General features: G+C 41.1%; 1 protein-coding gene across 6 annotated transcripts in view; it reads left to right on the top strand.

The window, feature by feature from the left end:
- The window catches only part of LOC101175047 (exocyst complex component 6B), a 109,793-nt gene that overhangs the window by 56,842 nt on the left and 28,946 nt on the right, over positions 1-24,005 (top strand). For 4 of the 6 annotated variants that reach the window (XM_023948961.1, XM_023948956.1, XM_023948955.1 and 1 more), the window contains 6 exons: positions 7,053-7,164; positions 8,579-8,713; positions 8,882-9,070; positions 12,250-12,279; positions 17,274-17,415; positions 20,940-21,013. In XM_023948961.1, the coding sequence (XP_023804729.1) occupies positions 7,053-7,164; positions 8,579-8,713; positions 8,882-9,070; positions 12,250-12,279; positions 17,274-17,415; positions 20,940-21,013 (682 nt within the window). The remainder of the gene's footprint in view (positions 1-7,052; positions 7,165-8,578; positions 8,714-8,881; positions 9,071-12,249; positions 12,280-17,273; positions 17,416-20,939; positions 21,014-24,005) is intronic. The other 2 variants (XM_023948958.1, XM_023948959.1) reach the window with 1 other exon arrangement.

The following is a 24,005-nucleotide window of genomic DNA, read 5'->3' as shown; positions in this document are numbered from 1 at the left end:
CCCCTAATGGGTGTTCGCATCAAACCCTTTTCTTTTGTCTCCAAAGACATTTTTTTTATACCTACATGTGTTTTGTGTGAATTTTTATGTTTTTCTTTTCAAATTAAGGTTTTTCTTTAATTACTTAGACCCATTTTTAATAAATAAAAGAATTATTTTTTTTTTAGTTGACTTAATAAAAAGATATGCAGGATAAAAGAAAACGAAGGGCTTCACCAGAAATATGATTGCTTTGATGATGTCATCTCAAGTCAAAATCACCACTGAGGACATACATATTTTTTTAAATCTTCAAGAGTTCTCAAACCTCTTCTTGTAAATAAATTCTGCTGACATCAGTCAGCTTCATCTTTAGTTGCGGCCCTCTACCTTTTTAAAGCTGGCTTCACCGAATTGCCACCGTCATGAGTTGGTGGTTATTGGGTTGGACATGAAACCCTCATTTATCTTATTTCTTCCTCCGGTCATGGATCAATGGTACCTCCCACATAAAGGTATCATGGCTCCAGTTGAACGTCGTCATAGTAACAACGGCCTCTTTTTTTTTAATGTAAGCATCAGCTGCTTAGAAAAACTGGAGGCTTTACTTTGACACAGATATGGGAAAACCTCCACACGTGTTCATCAACCTCAGATATGACAAAAATGAAATGGTTGCTATGGACTATCACAATGTGATGGTCCCAGACAACGAACAGATCAAATATTGTTCAATATTTTAGCTGCTGCTGCTGTAGACGATGCACAGCCATGGGCAGGACGATTTAAGGCCGTTTGTCTCTTTATACATATATATATATTCATAGTCTTTGGTTGGGAGGTTTTATTGCACTCACAGTAATATAGTCAGTTTGATTCACTGTATTTTGACTCATCTTTGTGTGGCGCTGCACTTTATCATGGATCCCACGGAGCAGAGATGAACAAAAGTGTCTGCGAAGAATAGCGTGAAATGCTCCAGAGCTTTCCGTGTTTATATATGTGCCGCTTTCGTTAGCATCCAAGAGTGAGGAGGAAGCTCCTTGGTTCCATGTTAAGGCATCTGTCTCGCATCATGCACTCCGAAAACTCTGCAATCAAATCCAGTTTGTGGTCCATCCTGTGCAGAGGTTAGGCGGTAACCTTCCCACGCGTGTGCTTGCGGGGCATGTGAGACACAACTTCCGCTGTCGGTAACAATCCAACAAAGCTACAACTTAGCTGAAGACACAATGCATGCAAGAAATGTAGCAAATAAACTTAAAAAGTCCCAAGAAGAACATACTCTGTAAAGTAACACACATATTTACCCACACTAAAGACATTTCTGTGGAATAACGCAATCCAGACACAGAACTCCTGCTCTTTATTTATGTATTTTTTTAATTTATTGCTGTGCTCCTTGAAGTTTTGTGGCCTCTTTAGTGTTCACATGCTTTTGTGGGCACTCTTGTTTGCACATTTGTAAATGTATCTGTATTTCTGTTTATAGGTGCATTTATTTGTACATGTGTGTTAATTCCCTTGTGGGGGCTGAGAATGTGGGAGGAACCATTGATCCATGACCGGAGGAAGAAAGGGAGATCGGGGAGGGGGGGGGGTTGATTGGAAAAAGTCAACAGCATTAATCAAACTGGTATAACGACAAAAAAAAAAAAAAAACTGCCCGTAGAAAAAGACCACGCTTGTTTTTACATTTCTCCCCACCCTCTAGTGAAGTGGAGTCGTTAAATAAGAACACGGAGCTCTAGACCACCACAGAAAACAATATTGATTCTCTTTAGTGGAAATAAAACTCCCCACTGCAGAACCAACCGGACCCGATAAGGTTCAGCAGGTCTCAAAGTTCCCGTCTGGTCTTTTTGGATGTCAGACCGTAACAATCACTGCTTTTAATCACAGTAATGGCTCTTCTACTCAACCCGCTTGATCTGGTTACCCCTGTCGCAGTGCCGACTTCAAACGCCCAAGTACGGAAGCAGGCTGGACGGTTGACTTAGGTTGTGGCTATGAGTGCCCCTTGACCTCTGACCTGCATGGGTTCTTTAACCCTTTAACATCAGAGCTGTAGCTCCAGCGTTGACGCTCTTTGAGCTACTGTAACTCCACTACCGTTTACGCTGTTGACACGATTCCGGCAGATTCTTAAGGGGAGAAAAGTAGCTTTACACTGATATGTAGTGAAGTGTTTATGCAATGCAGGTAAACCAACAGATTGTGGCGCTGAGAGAAGTGCGTTTGGGCCGTTATGCAACACTTTTGTTGTTGTTCACCTTTCGGCACATCCTGTCAGGGGTCGTCCCAGCGAAGCAGGTTTCACTGACTCGCACAGGTGGTTTAGCTGAAACTTTTAGACTTACCTGACACAATGACCGGCACAGGGGGACCCAGAGTTGTGGCTACATAGTTGGGCAGTAGCGTAACTCATTGACCCCCCCCGGTGAGTTGAACCTTGGTTTCTTGCGTGGCAGTCCTACACTCAGCCATCCACTTAGGAAAGCAGCTCTTCTCCGTTAGCCGTCACAATTCAGTCTCTGATGGAGTAAACGCCGAACGCCGGGTCTCCAATAGAGGCCCGTCTCTTACAAAGGCCGGCCTAGCTGCCAAATTTTTATAAAGAACGCCGGGGCCACTGAAGGCAAATAAACGGCAATTGCATATATGGTAATTCATAGACCGTGTGTTATCTCCAGCAATTACAATTAATAATAAAACAATTAATAATTTTGTTTATTTTAACTGAACAATTTTGCACAGGATCCCTACTAAATTAGCAGTAAGTGGAACTCCTCGAGATAGTACTTTATTACTCCCCATCAGGAGAAATACGGTTTTCCTGTACCTAACACACAGAAATACACCCTATAAATAAAAAAGTGAAAATAAAAATACGATTAAATACGTCAAGAGATATTATAAAAACTTTGTCAAATAGATTGGCTTTACTTGAATACAGTGGGGTTCTGGTTGCTGCTTTTAAGATTCTGTGACACCAATACAGTAATCAATAAAAACAACCCAAAAAAACAGAAAACGCAGAAGCTTCCATACTTCCAAAGGTGATGCCAACGTACGACCAGCTTCCTCTGTCAGCAGGACAGCACAGTTTAGCGTTTCTGTCCACAAATCTCCTGCTGTTCTTTTTAGGCATTGAGCAGCAGTGAGCTGTTGCAGCAGCTATCTGCCCGGGTAGACAAAACAAGCGTATCGGATTTAAGAATATTCTCTGTTCTGTCGTGAAAATTAGATTTTTCTTGGCAGGACGTCTTTTTACTTCACAGAGATCCTTCTTTCGGTGTGTGTGGTCCACTCAGCAATGGAAGAGGAATCAAAGTTTATTTAAAACGGTTGTTTAAGAGATCACATTTGGACCAAAGAAAATATCTTTACGTCTATGTGAACTTCACATCTGACTGGGGACCATTGTTGTCTGTAGCAAAGGCATCATTTTCGGATTCAACCGAGGGCTGAGTGCAGTTCTGGCAGGAGCTTCGGTGATGAAGGCCGCTGAGCTCTTGATGGTTGTGGACGTAACGGGGGCGAGGTGATGCTGACATGGAAATCTGTGGGAACATCATCAACCTGTAGCTTTGAGGCTTGGGCCCAAAGCCAGAGCGTTGCCGGTCCTGAAACGTCGGGGAAGAATTGGCCCCGACCGGCGGCGGAACGGCCAGTACGAACGCGGTGCCGCTGAGGAAAAGCATCATCCAGGCTGTTTGAGGTGAAGGCTGGAATGAAAAGCCAGGTATCAGCGGATTAAAATGTCAACAGTTTTCACGCAGTCCATGAATCCAGAGTCGGATTGCAAACTGTCAGGCGTGCTCATGAGCGGACTGATGTGGCGTGTCCACCGGGACGCCGTAGTTGTTGTGCCAGAACGCGTTCAGAGCTGTTGACACGGTTTGGGTTTGCCGCTGACAGATCTGAGATTGAGACAAAGATCTGATCTAAGAGAACGTTGGTTTTCCTGTGAGCCAAACCAGGGATGGTTTGAAGGGTTTTTTCTTAAACAGGGAATCTGGAAGATGAATGATAAATATTTGTTGTTGAGCCTTTATCCATAAATGCATGTATGCAGCACAACAAACAGTTCAACTTTCTTTCCAGTTTGTGCATTTGACACACAAAAAAAAACTTTTGAAAGACATTTGGAATATTTACAGATTTCTTTAATTTCATTTGATTTGGGTCCGGTATCCAACGCTGTGCGGTCATGACCACGGTTTAAGACGGGTTAATGCTTATCATCAGGCAGCTGGTTCTCCAGTTCTAGGCAGAAGTCTCAGCTTCAGGAGCTTAGTTTCCTTTTTTTTTACTCAAAAGAAAACAAAGTGAGGAAAAAAATACTATTAAGAAGTGAGAAAAAAACAAATATGAGGTTTCAGAATAACACGTTGGCTCTTGAAGTCCACATCTGAAATGTGACTCACCACTGAAAATACAATCGCTAGATTAGTTTTGAGGCAAAAATCAACACCAAATTGTTGTTTACCAATAGTTTTTGTTTTGACCTAACAGTTATGTTTTCTGCTCAGCTTGTGTTTGAATGTTAATGTTGTTGAAAAGTGATTCTAGTTTAAGTTAACCCCTTGAGCTCCAATCTGATAAGATGTTGGTGATCCTTTCAAAGGAATGGACCAGATTTATCAGACAGGAAATTGACCCAATGGGGTAGTTTCAAAATAAAATATCTTTTGAATAGTTGGTGAGAATGTCACCTAAAGATGTTGGATGAAGGTCAGACTGAGAGGAATTGCATCGATCAACAACGCCGTTGGGTCCTTTCAGAAAAGATGAAAGTGATAAAAAAAGACTCACTTGTACCAAGATCCCTTCATGCAAAGAAACCACTTAAGAGCTCTGAAGCTACGTTCACACCGCCGTTGGAAATGCACGTTCAAGTGACCACTATGTAAACAGGCAGGTTTCCACATTCAAAATTCTCGCTTTCACGTGCAACTGTGCACGTTTTTTAAGATTGTTTTTTCGTTCAAAATCCGTGTCCATTGAACCTTGACTAGTCATGGACTCAGATTTGGTACTGACGTATTGATGGAATTAATGAAAGTGCCAACCGTTTGAAAATTGATCATGGAGGAAAAATGAATGATTGCAGTTCGTCTTTTACATTGTCAGAGTAGAGCTGTGAAAGAAAAAGCTTGGAAAAAGATTATCCAGATTTGCAACGCTTTAATATTTCGTACTCAGCCTCTTCCAACAGCAGGTACATGTTCTAGTATCGGGTAGCGACAGTCCATATCCTGGAGAATGCCTGTTTAGAGGTACCTACACACTGGTCATGTGTAAATGCATCCACCCAGTGATGTTCCTACAGTGGACAAGCAGGTAGCGGCACGGAGGGGCTTTTTCTTCCTCTTTTTTTTTTGTTTACTAGCGCTTTTCCGCCACCTATAATGGAAAGAGCCTTGATCTGAAATGTTTCTGACATATGAAGATCCTTTGTGTCATAGGATTCCGGCCTCCTTCATGCTCATGTTTCCAACGGTTGGTACTTTCATGTTTTGAAAAGGACACTACCCACACATCACTACCAAATCCGAGTCATGATTTGCTCAACTTCAGTGTTGTCGCGAAATAGCAGCCAAGAAATTCAGCCTTCGTTCGGTCGCTCATTGACCGCCCGTTTTGGGCGGAGGGCCTGCGACCGGACTCAGAAACTTTAAGAGTGATGCGTGGATGCGAGCATTCTCAGCGCGGGAGCCCGAAATACGATTTGACACACGTAATCTGGGTTAATAGAAACCGATGACGTGGAAAACGTTCAGTCATGGATGAAGAGCTTTTACAGCAGGACACGCTGTAAAGTTTCCACTGGTAGCTTGAGGATGAAGGTTCTGGTTCATCCAGGCCTTCAGGACAACCTTCTTCTAGGCGATGGAGATTCCTTTAATGCGCCGCTTTGTTTTCTTCTGCATGTTTCCATCCATTCTTAGCTCTTGAAGCCGTCTGGCTTCCTTTTGACAGCGCGGGCGTTTATTGTGACTGATGGTGGCTCAATTACCATGAAACTGGATCGCAGCTCTGCGGTGCGTCTATATTTGTGCATGAGAGCGCGCTCGCAGGGTTCACTGTCAGGCGTTGACTTCTTTACCTCCTTTTTCTGTCCACTCAGCAATCGCGCCGCTCCAGGGTTTTTATTTATTTTTCTTTCCACATTTTCTGCTCCGAATTGTTGGAATGTTTTCAGAATTCATCAGGTTTTTTTTTTTTTTTTTTTGGGGGGATTTGCTCGGAATTTGCAAGTTCTCCGCAGGCCTCTGGAATTGGAGCCTGAAAAAGCACACAAACACAGGTTGTTCATCATCTCCCAGCAAGAGAACGGGATGGTTTTCTTTCCCTTGACCTCCTCCAGCCTCCTCCTCCGTCCTCCTGACTTATCTGTCCCGCGCGCCAAGCATTTGCGCGGTTATGTGTGTGAACATTTGTCCTGGGTCGGAGTGCAGCGGCGCCTGGAGCCGGTGCGACTTCTGCATGCCGCCTGACACTTCCAGTAACCTGTTATTAACCAGGAGGCGATGCGCTGCCAGAGGAACGCGCCGCCATGAAAAACCTCAGCGGACGGCCGACATTGTGCAGTAATTTGTCTGAGTTTCTTCACCAAACATCATTTCAAACATAACAAAATCGATAGGATGTCAGAAGTTCTGTTAAGTGCCTCTGATTTTCTGCCATGGGCCTTTGTTTTAACAGGAAACCCTAGCTCCTGTCAGCGTTTTCTCGGCTGCGCCCACTTGGTAATTTAATGACTGCGTAAAGCACGAGAAGCATGGATGATATGTGGACGGTATTTTCTTTGCCCTCTCTGTTTTCATAAGCAGCGTACTCCCTTATGTAAGGCCCCGATCGGGTTTGAGCTTAAAGCTGCACTTTTTAATAGGAGATTTAAAACGGTGTTCAACCTTTAATGAGTCTGAGGCCTCATAATGTTTGTGTTGTTGGCTGACATTTAGGCTTTTTCCAAACGGAGGAATTCTCAGACTGAGAAATGGACTTAAACTGTTTGTTCTGGCGCTGAGGCTCATCTGCTGCTCTCCTCTCCGTTTCTTCCGCAGCTCCACGGAGGTGGACGATATGATCCGCAAGTCCACAAATCTGCTGTTGACCCGAACCCTCAGCAACTGCCTGCAGTACGCCATAAAGAAGAAGAATGTCGGGCTGGCAGAGGTACTGCAAATGTCTACCTCAGCCTTGCATTGTCACGTGTACAACGACATTTAAAAAGTGCTCATCGCTGGGTATAGCAGTCGTTTATTAAAAAAAAAGTTTTTTTTAAAAATTAAAAAAGCATAATTGTGCCACTAGCTGCTTTTTCATTGACTATGAAATTGCGTAAATTGGATTTGCGGGAATAAATTTGAACTTTTTGCACTTGGGAGGAGGTGGTTTTGAGGCATTTGACATATTTTGCCATGGAAACACTTAAATGAGTCAAATACCCAATAACCGGATGGCGATGCGCCTCTTGGCAGAACTGGCTGCCTTTGGCGCTGCACAGTGGGCGCCATCAGCTCCTCTGCGAAACCACCAACCACCATTTCCCAAAATGGCTTTATCCATAGCCACTCCCACGTGTCAGGAGCTCGCCGCTCCACGGCCAGAAGAAGACGCCAACGTCTCCTTTGATAGATGATGATGAGCGCTAGTGCTGTGGCAGAGATGTGAATGGATCTGCTTTCAATCAAAGTATTGTTCACATCCTTCACCGTGTTCTCGAATGACTTTATCGCGTGGATTCATATAATTAGGATTTAATGGAAACAGTGTCATTGTGAAATTGTGTTTTTTCGACATTTGTAGAGTTTCAATGAAGTTATGCGTGTGATGGATGTATGTGATGGAAACACAACCATTTAAAACAATAAATTATATAATGGGAAAACCCTCCTGTGTGTCCATTGTTAGAAATTAAGGGACTGCGGAGCATGAAACATTCGCCAGAAAGCGTGGGACGGTTGCGCAGCGTCCATCTGATAATGGACACCTCAAAGGACATTATCACACTTATACCATTGTCACCGGTGGCTATGTCCAAATTCTAACCCTAACCCCCCTATACAGTCAGTTCACCATTTTGTAGTGCTGTCCAAATCTACAATTCCTAGAAATTTCCCAGAAGTCTCTGCGAAAAACCAGTGTGCTGGTCACTAGATCGCGAATATAGACCACAATGCATTGCATTGGATCAATTTTTGCCAAAAAAATGTATTCAAATGTATTTTTTTAATAAATCTTCAAAACTCACTGGATTCATAACTAATCGTCGCCAGACGCTCATATTAATTAGATTTTCACTTTGTGAAATCGATGATGTCATATCTGCTGTTAAACAAAAAAAAAAGTAGTTAGCATAGTTTCCAAATTGCTTTTAAAATTCAGGGTGCTGCACTATATAGTTTTTTAGGAGCTAGGGGTTAGGGTGGGAATTTGGACACAACTAGAGTTTTAAAATCCTCCACCATCGATCGCACAGTCCCAGCAGGTGAAGACCGAAATATTTTGATGTTTTGAATGTTCTCAAGTATCGAATCGGGTCTCGGTATTGGCAGATGTTTAAATTGTGTTTGCAATGTTGTTGTAGTTGGTGCAGGTGATCATCAACACCACCCACCTGGAGCAGAGCTGCCACTTTCTGGAGGAGTTTATATCAAACATCACCAACGTTCCTCCGGACACGGTCAACGCAACCAAGCTGTACGGCACCTCAACCTTTAAGGTGGATCTTCCTCGTCCTTGGTGCCTCTTTAACAGTTTTTTTGAATACACATTTTCCTGCATTCTATTTATTTAGTTTTTCCTTTCATTTGCCTTTATTTTGTTGCTTTGTTTTCCCAAACACGCCAAAGTCTGTTGGGTTTAAAGCAAGATCTTCAAACCTTTTCAGGACGCTCGCCATGCAGCAGAGGCGGAGATCTATACCAACCTCAACACCAAGATCGACCAGTTCCTGCAGCTGGCCGACTACGACTGGATGGCCTCGCCCCCTGCGGGCGGGAGTCTGAGCGCCAGCGACTACCTGATCGACCTGATTGCTTTTCTGAACAGCACCTTCAGTGTCTTCACCAACTTGCCTGTTAGTACAAACACACACGCACACAGGAAGCAACGGAAGATGAAAGATTCCAAACCATCTTGTCAGCATGGCACATCACAGGGCCGGACAATCTGCTTTAGTTTGTTAGTGTGGGCTTGTTACGGCTCGGATCGCTAACAAGAGGCCCGCTAAGCTCATTAAGGGGTGAGCCGGTCAGGTCAGCAGCACCGGATTACACGCAGGATCAGGCTATTGACGCTAAAGCGGCTCTGTAATGCTCCTCCGCCCTGCCTGGACGCTGCTGCACAGCTCTTTCCGCAGCACGTTTTCCAGCGGAAACAAATCCTGTACATAATTTCAGACGCTATTAGCATCAAAGGCGCTAGCTGATGCCAACTGAAGTCCGGAGTCACGTTTTATTTCTCTTAAATAATGTCATAATAGCAAATTATAACTATCGTTTTCTTTCTTTTCTTTTACAAAAAGCCTTTTAGTAACTAAGAAATGACATGAAACAGACACCATCACTGCGTATTCTTATTTATTTACTTAAAATAAAGATGATGGGATTTGCATATGCTTTGTACTCTTGACTGCCATTGAATTTGTCTGGAGCATTTTCTAAAAATCTCAACATAATTAGACTTTCTGCTTTTCTTTTCTTTTTTTCTTAAAACTATAATTTCCCCTTTTTCCTGCTAAACTTTTTCTTTTTCCCTTTCTATTTCCTTAGGCCGTGTCACACAGCCACTACGTACACTTTGTGCATTTTTCACATATAACACTTCCGTTTTTCGTAATACATGCATGATATTCGTAAAGACCTGGGCCCCCTCATTTGTTGCTGGCTGGCTGAACGGACGGACGGATGTATGGATGGATGAATAGATGAATAGATTCTTTAATTGTCCTGAAGAAATTGTTCCATCTGCTGATCCCACAATGACTGGGAAGTTAAAAACTTAAAAGTGACGTAAAAGAACATTAAAGGTTATTTTTTAACTAAACAATATAAAAATATGCTACATTTTATAGTTTCATTATTGAGTTATGTTCAAAAAATAACTGCGATAAATGAAATTTGCAAAGTAGTTCACTTTTTTTAAACAATAATCCCAGGTGTTTTAAGGCTGTAAAACCCCTCATTAATCCTAAATAGACTTTTCTCAGACAGACCTGAACAACTCTCAAAGTTTTAACCTTTGTAGAAAGTTAAGGCCAGTAATATAAAATGAAAACAAAGATCTGTTTGCGATCAAATTTTAGGCCAGTGCAATAATATAGAGCATTATGGCTATGAAAATGATTAATGGTGCATAATTGGGACATTACAGTCACAGTCCCATTCATGCACTGATGGTGGCTCCACTGGCGCCCAAGGACACTTCGACAGGAACTGAACCCGCAAAATTACAATCAGAGGTGGACCGCTCTACCGCTGTACCGTGGCCGCTATAGTAGATTTAGCAAACTCTGTACAGGAGACAGTGGTCTGCAGCCAATCAAACACAAAGCACTGTAAAAAAACACATGCAAAATTGCACTATAAAAAATCTACGAGACTGTAAACGATGCCCTGCGATATTCTGAGCGACCACTTTTTTTATAGCTACTATCATTATCAATATTTTTATTATTGTTCGTATCTTGTTCAATGAATAGAAGTCAATGGAGCCTTGTATTTAAATTTTTGTTTTCCTTTTTGCCTTCCTAGAAACATATCTATTTGTGGTCTTTTTCTTATGTTATTTGTTAGAGACCACGCAGGGATTCATTAAAACTCTTGCATACAAAGACACACGCAGGTCTGCTGTAAGAAGATTTAGAGCCGGCGGGTCACAAGGCCATAAGGCCACACACATACAGTAGTTGATCTAAGTGTTTTCCAGCGCTTCTAAGAAGCTTTTCCTTCACCCCCACAAGCCCCGGACATGACCTCGTCACACACACTTTAACTCGCAGCGCGGGCCTCCTAAGTAGATCAGATGCTATGGATCTAAAATACTGGGTGGTATGACCCGAGAAATTAAAGGTGCATAAGTGAGGTGAACTCGCTGCTGGTGGGGTTAGAATAGAAGTACTGTTATTTTTCATACTGTAACTTAAAAAAAAAAAAGTATGAAAAGACGAACAAAGATCTAAATAAATACTAAGTGTAGTGCTAAAACCTGCAGCAGCGTCATTGCCTCAATTGTTTTAAAGCTTTTCTTAAGCTTCCTCTCCGATCATCTTTTGATCTGTTTTTTGTAATGTTTCCAGTGGTCTTTTAGTTAGGATTATGTAGTCTTTAGCCAAAATACAAATGAATAAATAAACCTGTTGTTATAATAGAACATAATTTCTGCAGAGCAGTCAGAGTTGATTAGCAATTCACTTCTGAGTTGTGGGCGGGGCTGTTGTTACTTAACTACTATCATCCCTTTGTTTACACTCTGTCCCGCTAGCTTACAGTCCCTCACAACCCCAAGCTAGTATTAGCGGTGCAACAAAAATGGCGAGCAATATCAGAGCTATCCAGCTGTACAGCAAAGACGAGGAAAACGAAGACGTACATGGTCTTCTGTCAGGAACTGGTAGTAAAATGCAGACAAACAGGATTAGTGTCAATGTTTGATAAATAAACATAAACAGACTAAACTCCACAATCATCACATCTTCTTGATAGAAAAACCAAGAGAACTCACATGATTAGCTTTGTAATAAAACCTAAACACATCCATGTTCCTCATCTTAAGGGAGTACAGTTTATTTCAAAAGCAAAAAAGGCGAAAAAGATGGATGCTATGTTGCTTTGTCTGCTAACAAACGTTTTTGGGGAAATAAATGCAAGAATGTGTGGTAGAATAAAAAAAAAAAAGGTTTCCAGAGGAAAGGGGTCTACAGAGCAGAACAGAAGAGACATTTAAGACCGTTCAAGCCTCCAGTTCTTCCTTTGTTTATTGATTTTTTTTTGATGATCTAAGAAGTTTTAGCTTCTCCTTCTCAGCGCTGATGATTTCTCTATTTCTCCATCGCATCATAAGAAGAGGCAGATAGAGCCGATTTCATCTCAAGAGTTTGCATGATGGAGTGGAAGAAACTGCCAATGTGGTTTCAATAAAGAAAGTTATTTCCAGACAGCCATTATTTCCTCTTCACTCATTATTGATTATTATTAACACGGGACTTTGGATGTAAGGGCATGCAGTAAATGTCCTGATTTATTTCTCTTATCATAGGGAACAGCAATAGATCATGCTACGCTACCGGTAAGTATGTGCATTGTTGTGGCAACAGAGTGACGTTTACCACTAACCTTTTTAACCAAACCTTGACTTTAAATCTCTACTTACACATTTATAAACAAACAAAAGTGATAAGGAATAAATGATGGCCTCTACGGGTCGAGCCTTTTTTCCACCCTAGAGAAGAAACTAGGACTGCTGTCCGTGTTCTGGTTTGTTTTTCTCACCTGATCAACCGGAAGCCACTGAGTTGTTGTAGTTCATTGTACCTAAAGGCTGTGTCACACAGCCACTACGTCCATTTGGCGTTTATTTTATGGATGATAATTAGTCATACGTGAATAATAAGTGGAAAAAATGAGAAAAGTTGTGGTCACAAATGAACCACTTTAGAGAAGAACGAATAAACCACACAAAGAACACGTAAATCAACATGGAACATGAACCGTGCATCATTATTGCGCTGTTTACATTCAATTCATTAGTGATTCATGTGCCAATTGCGTAATTTTAACGTGATATGTGCACCATATATTTGATATAAAAGTTATACATCATTGGAACATGCGTGAAAAGTTTGTTAGACATACATGGAATGGTCGAGATTTACGCGAGATTTAACTACGTAAATTAGGTCGCTGAAGTGGCATTCTTTGCTGTGAAGTACAGAAAACTTTTGCTTATTCCACCTTTGGTGGTTTGACTGAAGCCCCCCCCCCCCCCCCCCCCCCCTCCATTCCTATGTAAGCCCACCCACAATCACTGGAAAGGTTAAATGATTGGCATAGAAATACAAGACTGAATAGAATAGCAGTGATTGATATGTCTGAAATAAAGCACTGAAATCTGTTTTTATACGGCACCAGAAGTACCGTATATGTTGCTAGTTTTGGGTACCCGTTCCTACTTAGGAGTGGTGTCTTGTTTTTAGTGTTTGAATGCAACAGTAATGAAGAAATGGTTGCACCAAAGTCTTTGTCCAGACAAGATTCTTCCCACAATAAGAGGATTCCCACTCAGTTGTCTTCAGGCTGTGAATCAACAAAGCCACCTGCAGCTTTTTGGATTCACCAACACTTTTCCGTCACTCTCCTATTCCCCTGTTACAGATTTAAATGGAGAAGCATCGACATCATGTCATGTGCCAGAGTTGGGGTTCTTTTTTTCCACCTCTCGACTTCTGGCTGCCCTTACTGGTTGTTTGTTTGACTGACAGCTTTCTGGATGAATTGGGAATGCATTACACAGTCTGTCCAATCCCTTCCAGGACTTGTGAAATGGTGTTTGTGACTTACTGTTTTGAGTTTCCAACTGAACCTGCTTCCATCATTAGGAAGCTGCAGTCAAATGTGCCTGCTCCATAATAGTAGATACTCTCCTAACGGTGATGGATTTCGTTCTACTTTCCCTTTTGGTCTTTTGTTTCTTTGCCACCTCTCTTGTGCCTCAGGCTAATCGTTGCCAGTTGTCTGGTCTGGAAGTTGAAGGCAGCAGCATTTGTGTCGGTCAGACCTACCTGTGCGTTTTGAGTATTTGGGGCCGCTCAGGTTCAGGCCATGTAAATAGAATTAGCTCATTTCATGCTCAATCTCCTCCTATGATAATTGACCCCGGAGGTTATGTAGAGTGTGTGTTCAGAGTTCAGGGGCCAGCGGCGGACTCAAGGATATCCGGCCAGTCACATGAGCTCGCACGTGTGCATAATTGAAATCTTTTTTTTCTTCTCCCCCATGAGGCCAGGGCCGCCTTTCCAATGAACTGCTCTCCAGACACTTTGTGGAGGTGGATTAAAGTTGACTTATAGCCTGGGTCTGATCTTCCTTGAAGCTTGCCCTGATTTGTTAAGCGAAATGGATTTAGTACTGCATCAATAAATGCAGGTGTTGATGGGAAAACAAAGGTAAAAAATAACAACATCTTCAGTAGTTTAGTGGCCCTGCAACAGACTCGTGAAACTCGGTGTAAAGTTAATACCGGTACTGTTGTATACACTACTACCAGTTCAGTACAAAAACGTGGATCTTGATGCTTCGTTTTGCACATGTCAATCACTTGTTTTCTTTTCTGTTTTGCTGTACAATTCTAGCCAGTTGTTTTACCCTTCCAGTGATTGCGGGCAGACTTGTATAAGAACCAGATAAAATCCCTGGACCCGTCAATCTAATGTGTACCCTGCCTTCGCCCAACATTAGCTGGAGATGGCCCTTTGACCTCAATTGGGATTCAGCGGTTCAGAAGATGGAATGATGAATTAGTTGATCAGTAGTCTAGGGTGAAGCAGCCTTTGAACGTCCTCTTTTTCTTATATTCCACCAAGCATTCTTGCATTTATTTCACCAAAACCTTTGTTGGCAGACACATTACTATAGCATAAAACAAAATGTGACTTTGTCAAATTATTTCTGTAATTCGTTGGTTCTATAGTTGTAATCAGACTGGATACATTTGGTTTGCTTAAACTGAACCAGAGTTCGTTTCCCCCAATAATACTGAACAATTTCTCTGTCTGAATACACCCAAGTGGACTCTGGTCCAGGACCAGGACCCGTCTTTCAAAAGGGTCTTGGATTGTTTCCAATCAGATTGAGCGTCACTCCGCTCAGTTTTCTTAGTCTGGATAGGCTCCGTGCTTGGGGTGGAACAACTGGACTGAGATTATGGGATGTGAAGATATTAACGGAGCAACAATGAGACATAGTAAATCCTTGAAATGTGGTCTGATGAATGCAGGCTCATTAAAACTTTTAACATGATGCACATGGCTTCTCACACTGTTTTCCCGACAATATATATTGTCGGGAAACACTTATTAGTGTACCGTCTTCGTCGTCTCCTTGCAGAATGCCTCCACCGTACCAAAGTATAGCAAGTAAAAAGTGTTGTAACTTGATGATACAAACATTCAAAATTGTTCAGTGAAGTATAAAAATAAAAAAACATAAAGTTTGAATAAGATTGAAAGGATTGCAAAGCATCAGATTTCCGTTATTCTTTCTCTCATTGCATTGCCCCGCACTCGTAACTCCTGGCCAATGACTAAAGAGAATTTTTCCTTACATGCTCTGATCCAATGGTGTGTAGGGAACACAAATGTATCTGATCAAATATACGGTTGGAGAAAGGAGCAAAAGTTTAGTCCAGTCCACTTGTTGAACTGGCTGCTGTTGTGACAGTGTTGATCATTTGTTCACTGAGAATGGTGGCAGCATTTACAAACCTGACACGAGACAAGGAAACTGAGTCGTTTTTGTGCGATTAGAGCTGTGTAAACACACTTTGGAGTTGTATGATTATAACCTATTCCCACCGGTGCTTGAAGCTGATGCACGATAACAATTACTGTTTGTGTGTGTGGGTGTTTATATGCATGTGTTTGGTTTTGCTGTGTGATTAATGGAAGCAATTCGGAATAGAAGGCTAGGAGGAGAAGCCTGGCTTTTCTTATTAATCACCTGAGTGTGGGTCCCTGCGTTTCTGTTTGTGTCAGCCAGACACATCAAAGTGTCGCCAGGATTGATTTGTGTAATTAGCCCCTTCAGTGAAACATGCACTTCCCTTCCTTTCTCCTGCTCTGTGTTTGTGAGAAAGTTCATCTCTGTTTTTAGCATGGCGTCTCGGTTCAGTTGCCGTAGAATGAAGATAAAGGAAATGAGTCATGATGAAAATTGTTATTTGATAATTACAAGAAAACTTGTTTCCTCATCATTTATATCCTCAGTTTGACTTTTTGCTCTTTAACTTTGCTGTTTAATTTCCTCCTGTTTAACTTTTAAGCCTCACCTCAGTTTTTCTCCTTTTGATCTCCTTTCTTTGGTGTTGGAATGCAAAGTTCTTGTCTGATACTTGCGCAAACATATTCTTATAAACAGTTTGGGGTTTTAAGATGAATGCAACCTCATCTTTTTGACTGTAACGCTACTTTATCTTAATGAGTGCCCCTAGGTTTGATATAATTTATTTATGTGTAAACCCTAGTGTGAATATTGTAACTGTGTACATGAGTCCTTTAGTTGAATGGTTGCTTATTTGACTCCCCGCCTCCCTAGCCTTTATTTTTTTATCTTCTTCAGAACGACAATGAGTGTTTCTCCTCTATCCTTGGCTTTTGGATAAAATATAATTTTAAACATTAAACTCAAAGAGCAGCTTCTGTAATCTTTGAAAAATGTTATGCATAAAAACAGAGGATGATGCCACAGGCTGTCACTTTAAATGGTTCTTCTCAATTCGACAGTGGGAGGTCCTACAGATACTAGTAAAAAGGATAAGGCCAGATTGTTTTAAGATAGCCATAATTCCTCAGTGTATACCTATCTCTTTCTTTTATTCTTTGGGTGACACATGTGATGTTTGCTGCACTGACATTTAGTTGCAAATTTAGGACTCACATTAATCATTATTACACTCTAAAAATAGCTCTGCAAACAATCTGTTTTCTAGTTAAATTAATTTCTCATATGTGGGACTTTCTCTTGTTGCAAACGTGTGCTAGTTTTAATGATGGGGGCTTGTCCGGGATCTATGTATTTTTTTTTTTTTTTTACAAAAATCCTTTTGAAATTTTTAAAACTTTACAATAATAATCATTATTTGAGGTGATGTTTACAATTGTCCGTTGTAAATAAATTAACCCACAAGAAAATTATTCTTTGGTTCTCCAGGGTTAAACATTCATTATATTTTGTTTTTTATTAGTTTTTCATTAAAACTTCTGGATTGCTTTGAGCTTTAGAATGTATTTAGTTTGCACTTTATGCCTTACTTTACACCCAATTTAATTTATTTTTTTCAATTTTGTACTTCTAACAGTTTCTTGCTATTACAAAAGTATAGCTCCTTTATCAGTATGTAAATCAGTTCTTTTGTAGCTTTTACACAGATTTAAAAATTATGCGAAGTAACTATGGGATTGTTTTTTATATATATATATATATATATATATATATATATATATATATATATTAATATATTTTTTTTTTAAACCATCATGTGGAAACTGAAGTTTTCTGTCTTTACAGGGGAAAGTTGCACAGACGGCCTGTATGTCAGCCTGTAAGCACATCTCCACTTCACTGATGGAACTCCTGCTCAACCCGGAGGTGCGGCAGATCTCCATCGGAGCTCTGCATCAACTCAATGCAGACGTGAAGGAGTGTGAGAGTGAGTTTGGACTCGGAACAAAAATTAAATTCTAGATGGGCCTTTTCCCACTTTCTCGTTTCCTTTCACCTTTCAGTCCTATCTCAATTTCTTCCACATACATTCACAGAAAAATAAACAATATTCACCTTCCATATGAAAGATTAAAGCTTAAAACTTAATGGGAGTTGTTACATGAATAAACACAGGGGGCGCTATGGAACAGCCCAAGTTACAATGCTTAGTTTCTTTTATATTACCACTCAAGAGATTTCAAGTTTGATGCTGTTTTTCCTCCATTCGTTACACACACACACACACACACTAGCACACACACCCACCCACACACACACACGCATATGCTTGATTTCTAAGACTTTGAAGGACCAGGTTCTGCCTGAAGGAGCGGGACACATGAAAGAGCATGGGCCTGCTGTTGGCTGGCTTTTTTACATGATCAAGGTTCTTAGAGTCACGGCGCGAGTCACACTGCGTGCGTTTGAGGCGTGATGCGCGGTGACATGCATGCAGCGTTGGGGAGGGATTAGGAGGCTGCAGAGGGACTTGGGTGGAGCAAAGTGGGAAGGAACTGGCTGGGAGATACAGTACGGAAGAAGGACAAGCAGAAGGGAAGACGGGTAGTAAAGTGTGTCGAATAATAATATAGACTGAAAGTAAACAATGTGGTAAAGTGGAAAAACGCTACAGTTATGAAGGTTTTATTGATGACATTTTTACCTTTCATTAAAGTTTTTACTGAAAAATGTCACTGAAATGCAAACAGCTTTCTATCACAGTAAACCAGAGAGAGAGAGAGGGAGAGAGGGTGGAGGGACATAAATTAAAAGGATGGGGCAGATTGGGATGAAAGGAACTTTGAGGCAGGAGGAAAATTGGATTAAATAAAGAAGGGGTGAGTTTAATAAAAAGAATAACACTTACAAGGAAAGAGGAAATGTTGGAGAAAAGAAGAAAAATGCATGGATTCGTGGAGAAATTAAACTGAACTAAGAGGGGGTGGGGTGGAATATGAAAACATTTTAAAATAAAACATTTATGGAGGCAATGAAGAATGTAGACGTTTGGGTGGAAAGGAAAAATGTTTAGGAGGAAGATGGAAAAGTCTAGAGAAAAAGTAAAATAAAAAAAGACGAAAAAGGGTCTTAATTTTAGAAAAAATTGCGTGGACAAAAAGAATAGATGGAAAAATAAACATGAACTGTAAAATTCAAACAATATTTAGTCAAAAATTAGGAAAATAATATATCTAAATTGGTCCAAACAAAATTAAAAGAACAAACACAACAGGAAAAAAGTAATATTTTACCCAAAATAATAATAAAATGAAAGTCACTAAGGTTTCAAAACATGAAGATATATACTTTAAACTCTACTATAAAAGACTAACAAATACAATGGCTAGTTTTGTTAAAAAGACTCAAATATATTCCACTTTAAAAAATATTTTTCTACAAGGACTTTAAGATTTAAGGAGCACATATCTTTTTACCCTCAGAAGAATTATTTAAACCTCCAATGTGCAGTACATTTCTCAATGCATCAAACATGTTTAAACCAGTAAAGTTGAGTTTAAATGATGGTGCTTCCATCTTGTCTTCAGATGGTGGCCCTAAACAGGCAAACTAATAAAAATGACTTAGAAAGAGGAGACCAGGGGCAGAAAAGTGGCACCAACAGCTGATAAAAGCAATCTCTGGTCAATATCTCTTTATTTTAAAGGGTATATTTGTTGTCAAAAGTATAAAATATGAATTCAGTGGATTCCCCTTGACTTTTGTATCTGAAGTCGAAAGAACAGTGGTTCCACTTTTGATTTATTTGAAATGGTCCTAAGCTTGAAAGAACAACACACTGTTCTCTATAAGTTATGATACTTCACTTTGCTGTTTCGTTGCAGATGAATGAATGGTCATAATATGATCTGTAGTGTTGTGATCAATGTTGCGTGTAAATGAAAATGTAAATGCCGACCACACACAGCAAGAACAATAGAGCAAAAAGAAAACGCTTTATTCCAGAAGAACCCTTGTTTTAAAGGTTCTGCATTTATTTTCTGCGTCATCCACCTTCTCCATCTGAAGCCAGAACTGAGAAGACCTGTCCTCATGTGATGGAGAACCAAAACACAGGAAGACTTTCTCAGGTCCAAGAAGACCGTAGATCTGGATAAAACCAAACTTCAGAAGATCTGGTTCAGTGATACAAGACATACGACGAAAAAGATCAATCTACCGGTGTAGCAGAGCAACTATTCGAAGAAGGTTTGTCGATCACAATAATTTTGTGATCAACATAGACCAGTTGATTCTAAAGTCTTTTATTACTGTATCAACCCAAAATTACTTTTCTCAACTTCAGAATCCATTGGAATAGTGTTGATTGCGGTCAAAGAGCTATAGTAGTTTGAAGAGCTCTATATGTGATATACTTTAGTTCCATGGATGACATACTTTGGACTACCATAAATACCCAGCAGGCTCCAATGGGATGACATTGTTTGGGTTTGTCGCTCACATTTGAGCAAAGCAACTAACTCAACAGGACTGCAGATCATTGTTCTGGTACATTGGTAAACCAGCTGATTCTGGTGTGGAGAAAAGTGGCTTTGTGCCTATATGTAACACCTAAACTTAGTATCTGTGGATAGCCGATTGGAATTATGGTCATAGCGTATACGGTCGCCAACTCGCTCACCGCTCTTCTGGATATTATGGCAAATCTCTATAAATCCCAACCAGTTCTAGTAAAAGTTATTATATTGATGTGAGGACTGACTTTATTGGGCGTGTTAATCGGAAGACGGATCGTCCCAAACAGTCCAATCCCGACCTCTTTTGCCTCCTGTTCCTTTCTCTCAGCCAGACGGTGTTTCTTAGTCAGGTTGGAAGATCAGACAAAAAGTGGGAAAAAGGCAGTAAGGGAGTAAAGGTTACTTTATTTTCACAGCTCCAAAGTTCATCCGCTCGACGGGTTTGGTGGCGCCAAAGGCCGAAGATGACAGGCGTGTAATGAGCGTCGCAATGTGTACGGCCCTGGGCTTCTGTCCTGAGGTGGATGGGATTAGCTTCGGGCGCCTCTCTCTTCCCCCAGAATGCCGTTTGGCTTGTTTACAAAGAGACGCCGGTTCACCCTTCGTACGACCCCCTAAGACTTTCTTTCTACCAGCGAGGCAGCAAACAAACATGGCGACCGTCACCATCGCAAACAAAAGTTACAAACTCAGACCTTTGCTTCTCTACGTCTTCCACCTACTTTCACACGCAGAATATCTCCCACAAGCCTTTTCCAACACAACCCAGCGACATGACTCTAACCCCCCACCCCCCGCTCTTCCACCCCCCCTCCCCCACAGGCTGTCATTTGTCTGCCAATCTATCCCGATGCATAGCGAATCCAACCAGGTCTTTTATTATTCTGTTTTTCACCCTCTTGTTTTTTGTCTCCTCCTCCTCCTCCTCCTGTCTTCCCTCTCTCGGGGGGTGGACTGTGAGTGTGTGGGGGGGTGGGTTTGTATTTTCCCACAGGTTTTGCCAGAGCCGGCCCGGTCGCAGGCTTCCAGGGTGACACGTTGCTTCTGGCCTTCAGTGACTTGAGACAAGTAGGTCTTTGTCTCCTTCCTGGTCCTCTCTCCTTCTTTTTTCTGTTTTCATTTTTTTTTTTTTTTGCCCGCTATCGCTCCTTTCACCCCCCACCCCCCTTCATCGTCTTCCTCCCGAGCCTCCCGAACGCGCTCCGTTGTCCTTGTCGTCGTTCCTTCGGATCTCTGTTTTCCTCTGATTGTCGCTGCTTTCACTTTTGCGGCGATGTGAACCGTCCATTTTATACGGATCTCTTTATATCACGTGAAAAACATTCAAAAATGTCGAGACTTCTAAGGAACTAAAACGACAAGCTAAAAAGTTGGCATGAATTTTAAAAATGTAAGGATTTCTGTAAACCACTTCTTGGTTAAATGAAGATTTTTTTATTTAAACATAAAACTGATTTGTTTCGATTTGTTTGGAGTTTAAACAAACATATTTTTAAAATGGTTAAACATAAAGAACAAACAGTTATATCAATAATAATGTATTTTATTGAACAAATTAAAGTTTATTGTATCAAACTTGTTCATCAAGTTTTCTTGGTTGATTTTAACGTTAAATTGATCCGAAAGTGATTATTTATTAAAGACTCAGCAGTTAAAGTCAGGACTCATTTCTGAGAAATTTCATTTCATTTATACATTTGAAAATAGTTTTTAAAATTTTACAATTATTTAGTGTTTTTTCCCCCAATTTTGTTATATTTGTTTGGAGAACAGAGCAGGAAAAATTTACTCAATAACTGACTTTCGCTTCTTTTTCGTGCATTTTAGTTTCTTTTATGAATCCATGTGGTCATGAATCGACCAGCTGGACCCGTTTTTGACCCGTCGGACCTGGGATCAGAACCGAAATACTGTTCATGGCTGTTCCACTTCCTGTGCGTCCTGTCAGACCGGCTCGTTGGCGTTCTTTGGTCGCTTGGCTCAGCCGGTGTGGCCAAGCACGACAAGAGTTGGGGTTCTTGTGTCCTGGACGGTCCGGGTACCGGACGCAGTGCGTCTAACTTTTTGAAAAGTGCGCGCACGTTCACATGGGTCGTGATCGTGTGAATCCGGGCGGAGAGGCCGGCTCGCTGTTTCCGAGGCTTCCTGGCCGCCGCCGTCGGTCGCGGTTGCTGTGAAAGCGAGCCGGAAAGCGTTGTGCGAGCCGGCCGTGAATGTGTGAATCCGGGCGGAGAGCTTGTGTGCCTTTGATGTGCGTGAAAGTGTGTGACAGCGGATGACGGATGGGCCGGCAGGACGGAGCAGGGGACGATGAATGAGGTGACAGACAGAGACGGATAGCCCTTTATCCCTCCGTCACAATCCCTCTTTCTCGCTTCTTCTCTTCTCTTTCTCCGCCTGTCGGGATGATGCAGTGCCTCTTGTTCTTTCGCTCGGAGGAGGAGAACCACGGGGAGAAGGAGAAAAGAAAAAAATTGCATTCATCCGGCATCCATGTTTACTCCGAGCCCCCGCCTCCTCCTGCATCTTCCCTCGCCTCCATCCTCCCCCTGTTCCCGTCTTTCTTTCGCCCATCAAAATCCCTGGACTCCATCACTTCTTTGTTTCTCCTCCATTGTTTTTTTTTGGATCATTCTGATCAAACTAAAGCGCCGCATTCCTTCCCCCCCCCTCGCATCTGCCTGACTTCCCCGACCCGGGCTCTCGGAGCGGATCTTTCACCTTGTCCACGCTGACGTGCGCTTTTGCTCGTCGGCTGGGCCGATTGCGCCGGCGAAGGGGGTCGATAAATCACTGCTGACGGGCGGGTTTTGTCGTGCGCCCGGTCCTGGCCGTTCGGGAAGGTTCTGGGGTCCTGGGACAGGGCCGAGACGCCAGTTCCCCCAAGGACACACACACTGTAACACCCACACTCAGATACACACATGCAGCAACAAAAGGAATGTGAAACGCTTTCATGTCGTGAAGAAAACTGCTCGATCATGTGATCCGTGTCATGACAGCGAGATGTTAAACCAAAAACTCAGACATCAACAGTTTTAATATAAATTATTTGACTTTTTTACTTCTTTATTGTGTTGAGAATGTTTTTCATCATTCCATCTTTTAATTTTTCCTCTTAGTTGCTGCTTAAAAAAGAGAATTTACTACAGTCTTTAAAAAAATATAGCTTTAAATTTCTTTTTTTCTATTTTCTAATAACCATTTTCCTCTGTGATCTTACCGTGTGCATGAAATTTATGATGAAGTTTGCACTGGATATTGTAGAATTTATGACACCACAGTTTTTTTTTAAACAGCAAACATTTTAAAAGCTCATAAAAAAGCACAAATTTGCAGGAACAGCCTTTAAAAAATAAAAAGATGTATTCCCAAAAGAACTAACTAAAGCTCAGTCTGTCTGCCTTAAAATCTGTTGTTTTAACTAAAAAACAGTTGCCAATAAAATTTCACTTTGTGTTGAATTTGGTTTGAAAATGTGACAATTATTAAAGAAATCATGTATGAATTCTGCAAGTACAAAAACCTTTATTTTGCTTGTTTAGAACTACAGAACTGCTAAATGTGAGAGATCGTTTATATTTGCAAAAGTTGCTGAAGATTTTTGGAGAAACCAAACAGACATTCTTCTCATTTTAAAGTTTTTTTTTTTCTGTAATCATTTTTATTGTAAAAGTGTACATTACATTTTTACAGCCAAGTTAAGTGCAACACTTACAAAATCTGAGATATTTAACATTTTGCAAAAAAGTCCACAAAATAACATAACAGGCTGATGGGTCTTTGAGGGTTTTATTGTTTTATTGTGAAAATACTGCAACCTGCTCACCATACGGTTACAAAGTAAACGATAAGTAACAGTCTTCTTTGCTAATTTTGACCTTTTTTACAGTGCATTGAGTCAAAAAAAAATCCACAATTTGTTTGAGAATTGTTGTCTTTTGTGTTTTTTAATGCATTAGACATTTTTGTTTTGTTTTTTAACCTGAAGGGGTAAAGTTCTGTGTGGCTGCTCAGATCTGTCACTGAAAAGGAGAAAAATGTCGGGGGATTTGGGGTC

Source organism: Oryzias latipes, chromosome 18 (assembly GCF_002234675.1).
Source record: "Oryzias latipes chromosome 18, ASM223467v1".
Classification (NCBI taxonomy): domain Eukaryota; kingdom Metazoa; phylum Chordata; class Actinopteri; order Beloniformes; family Adrianichthyidae; genus Oryzias; species Oryzias latipes.
The sequence above is the reverse complement of the archived record's forward strand: the minus strand, read 5'-3'. Positions and strand labels throughout refer to the sequence as shown.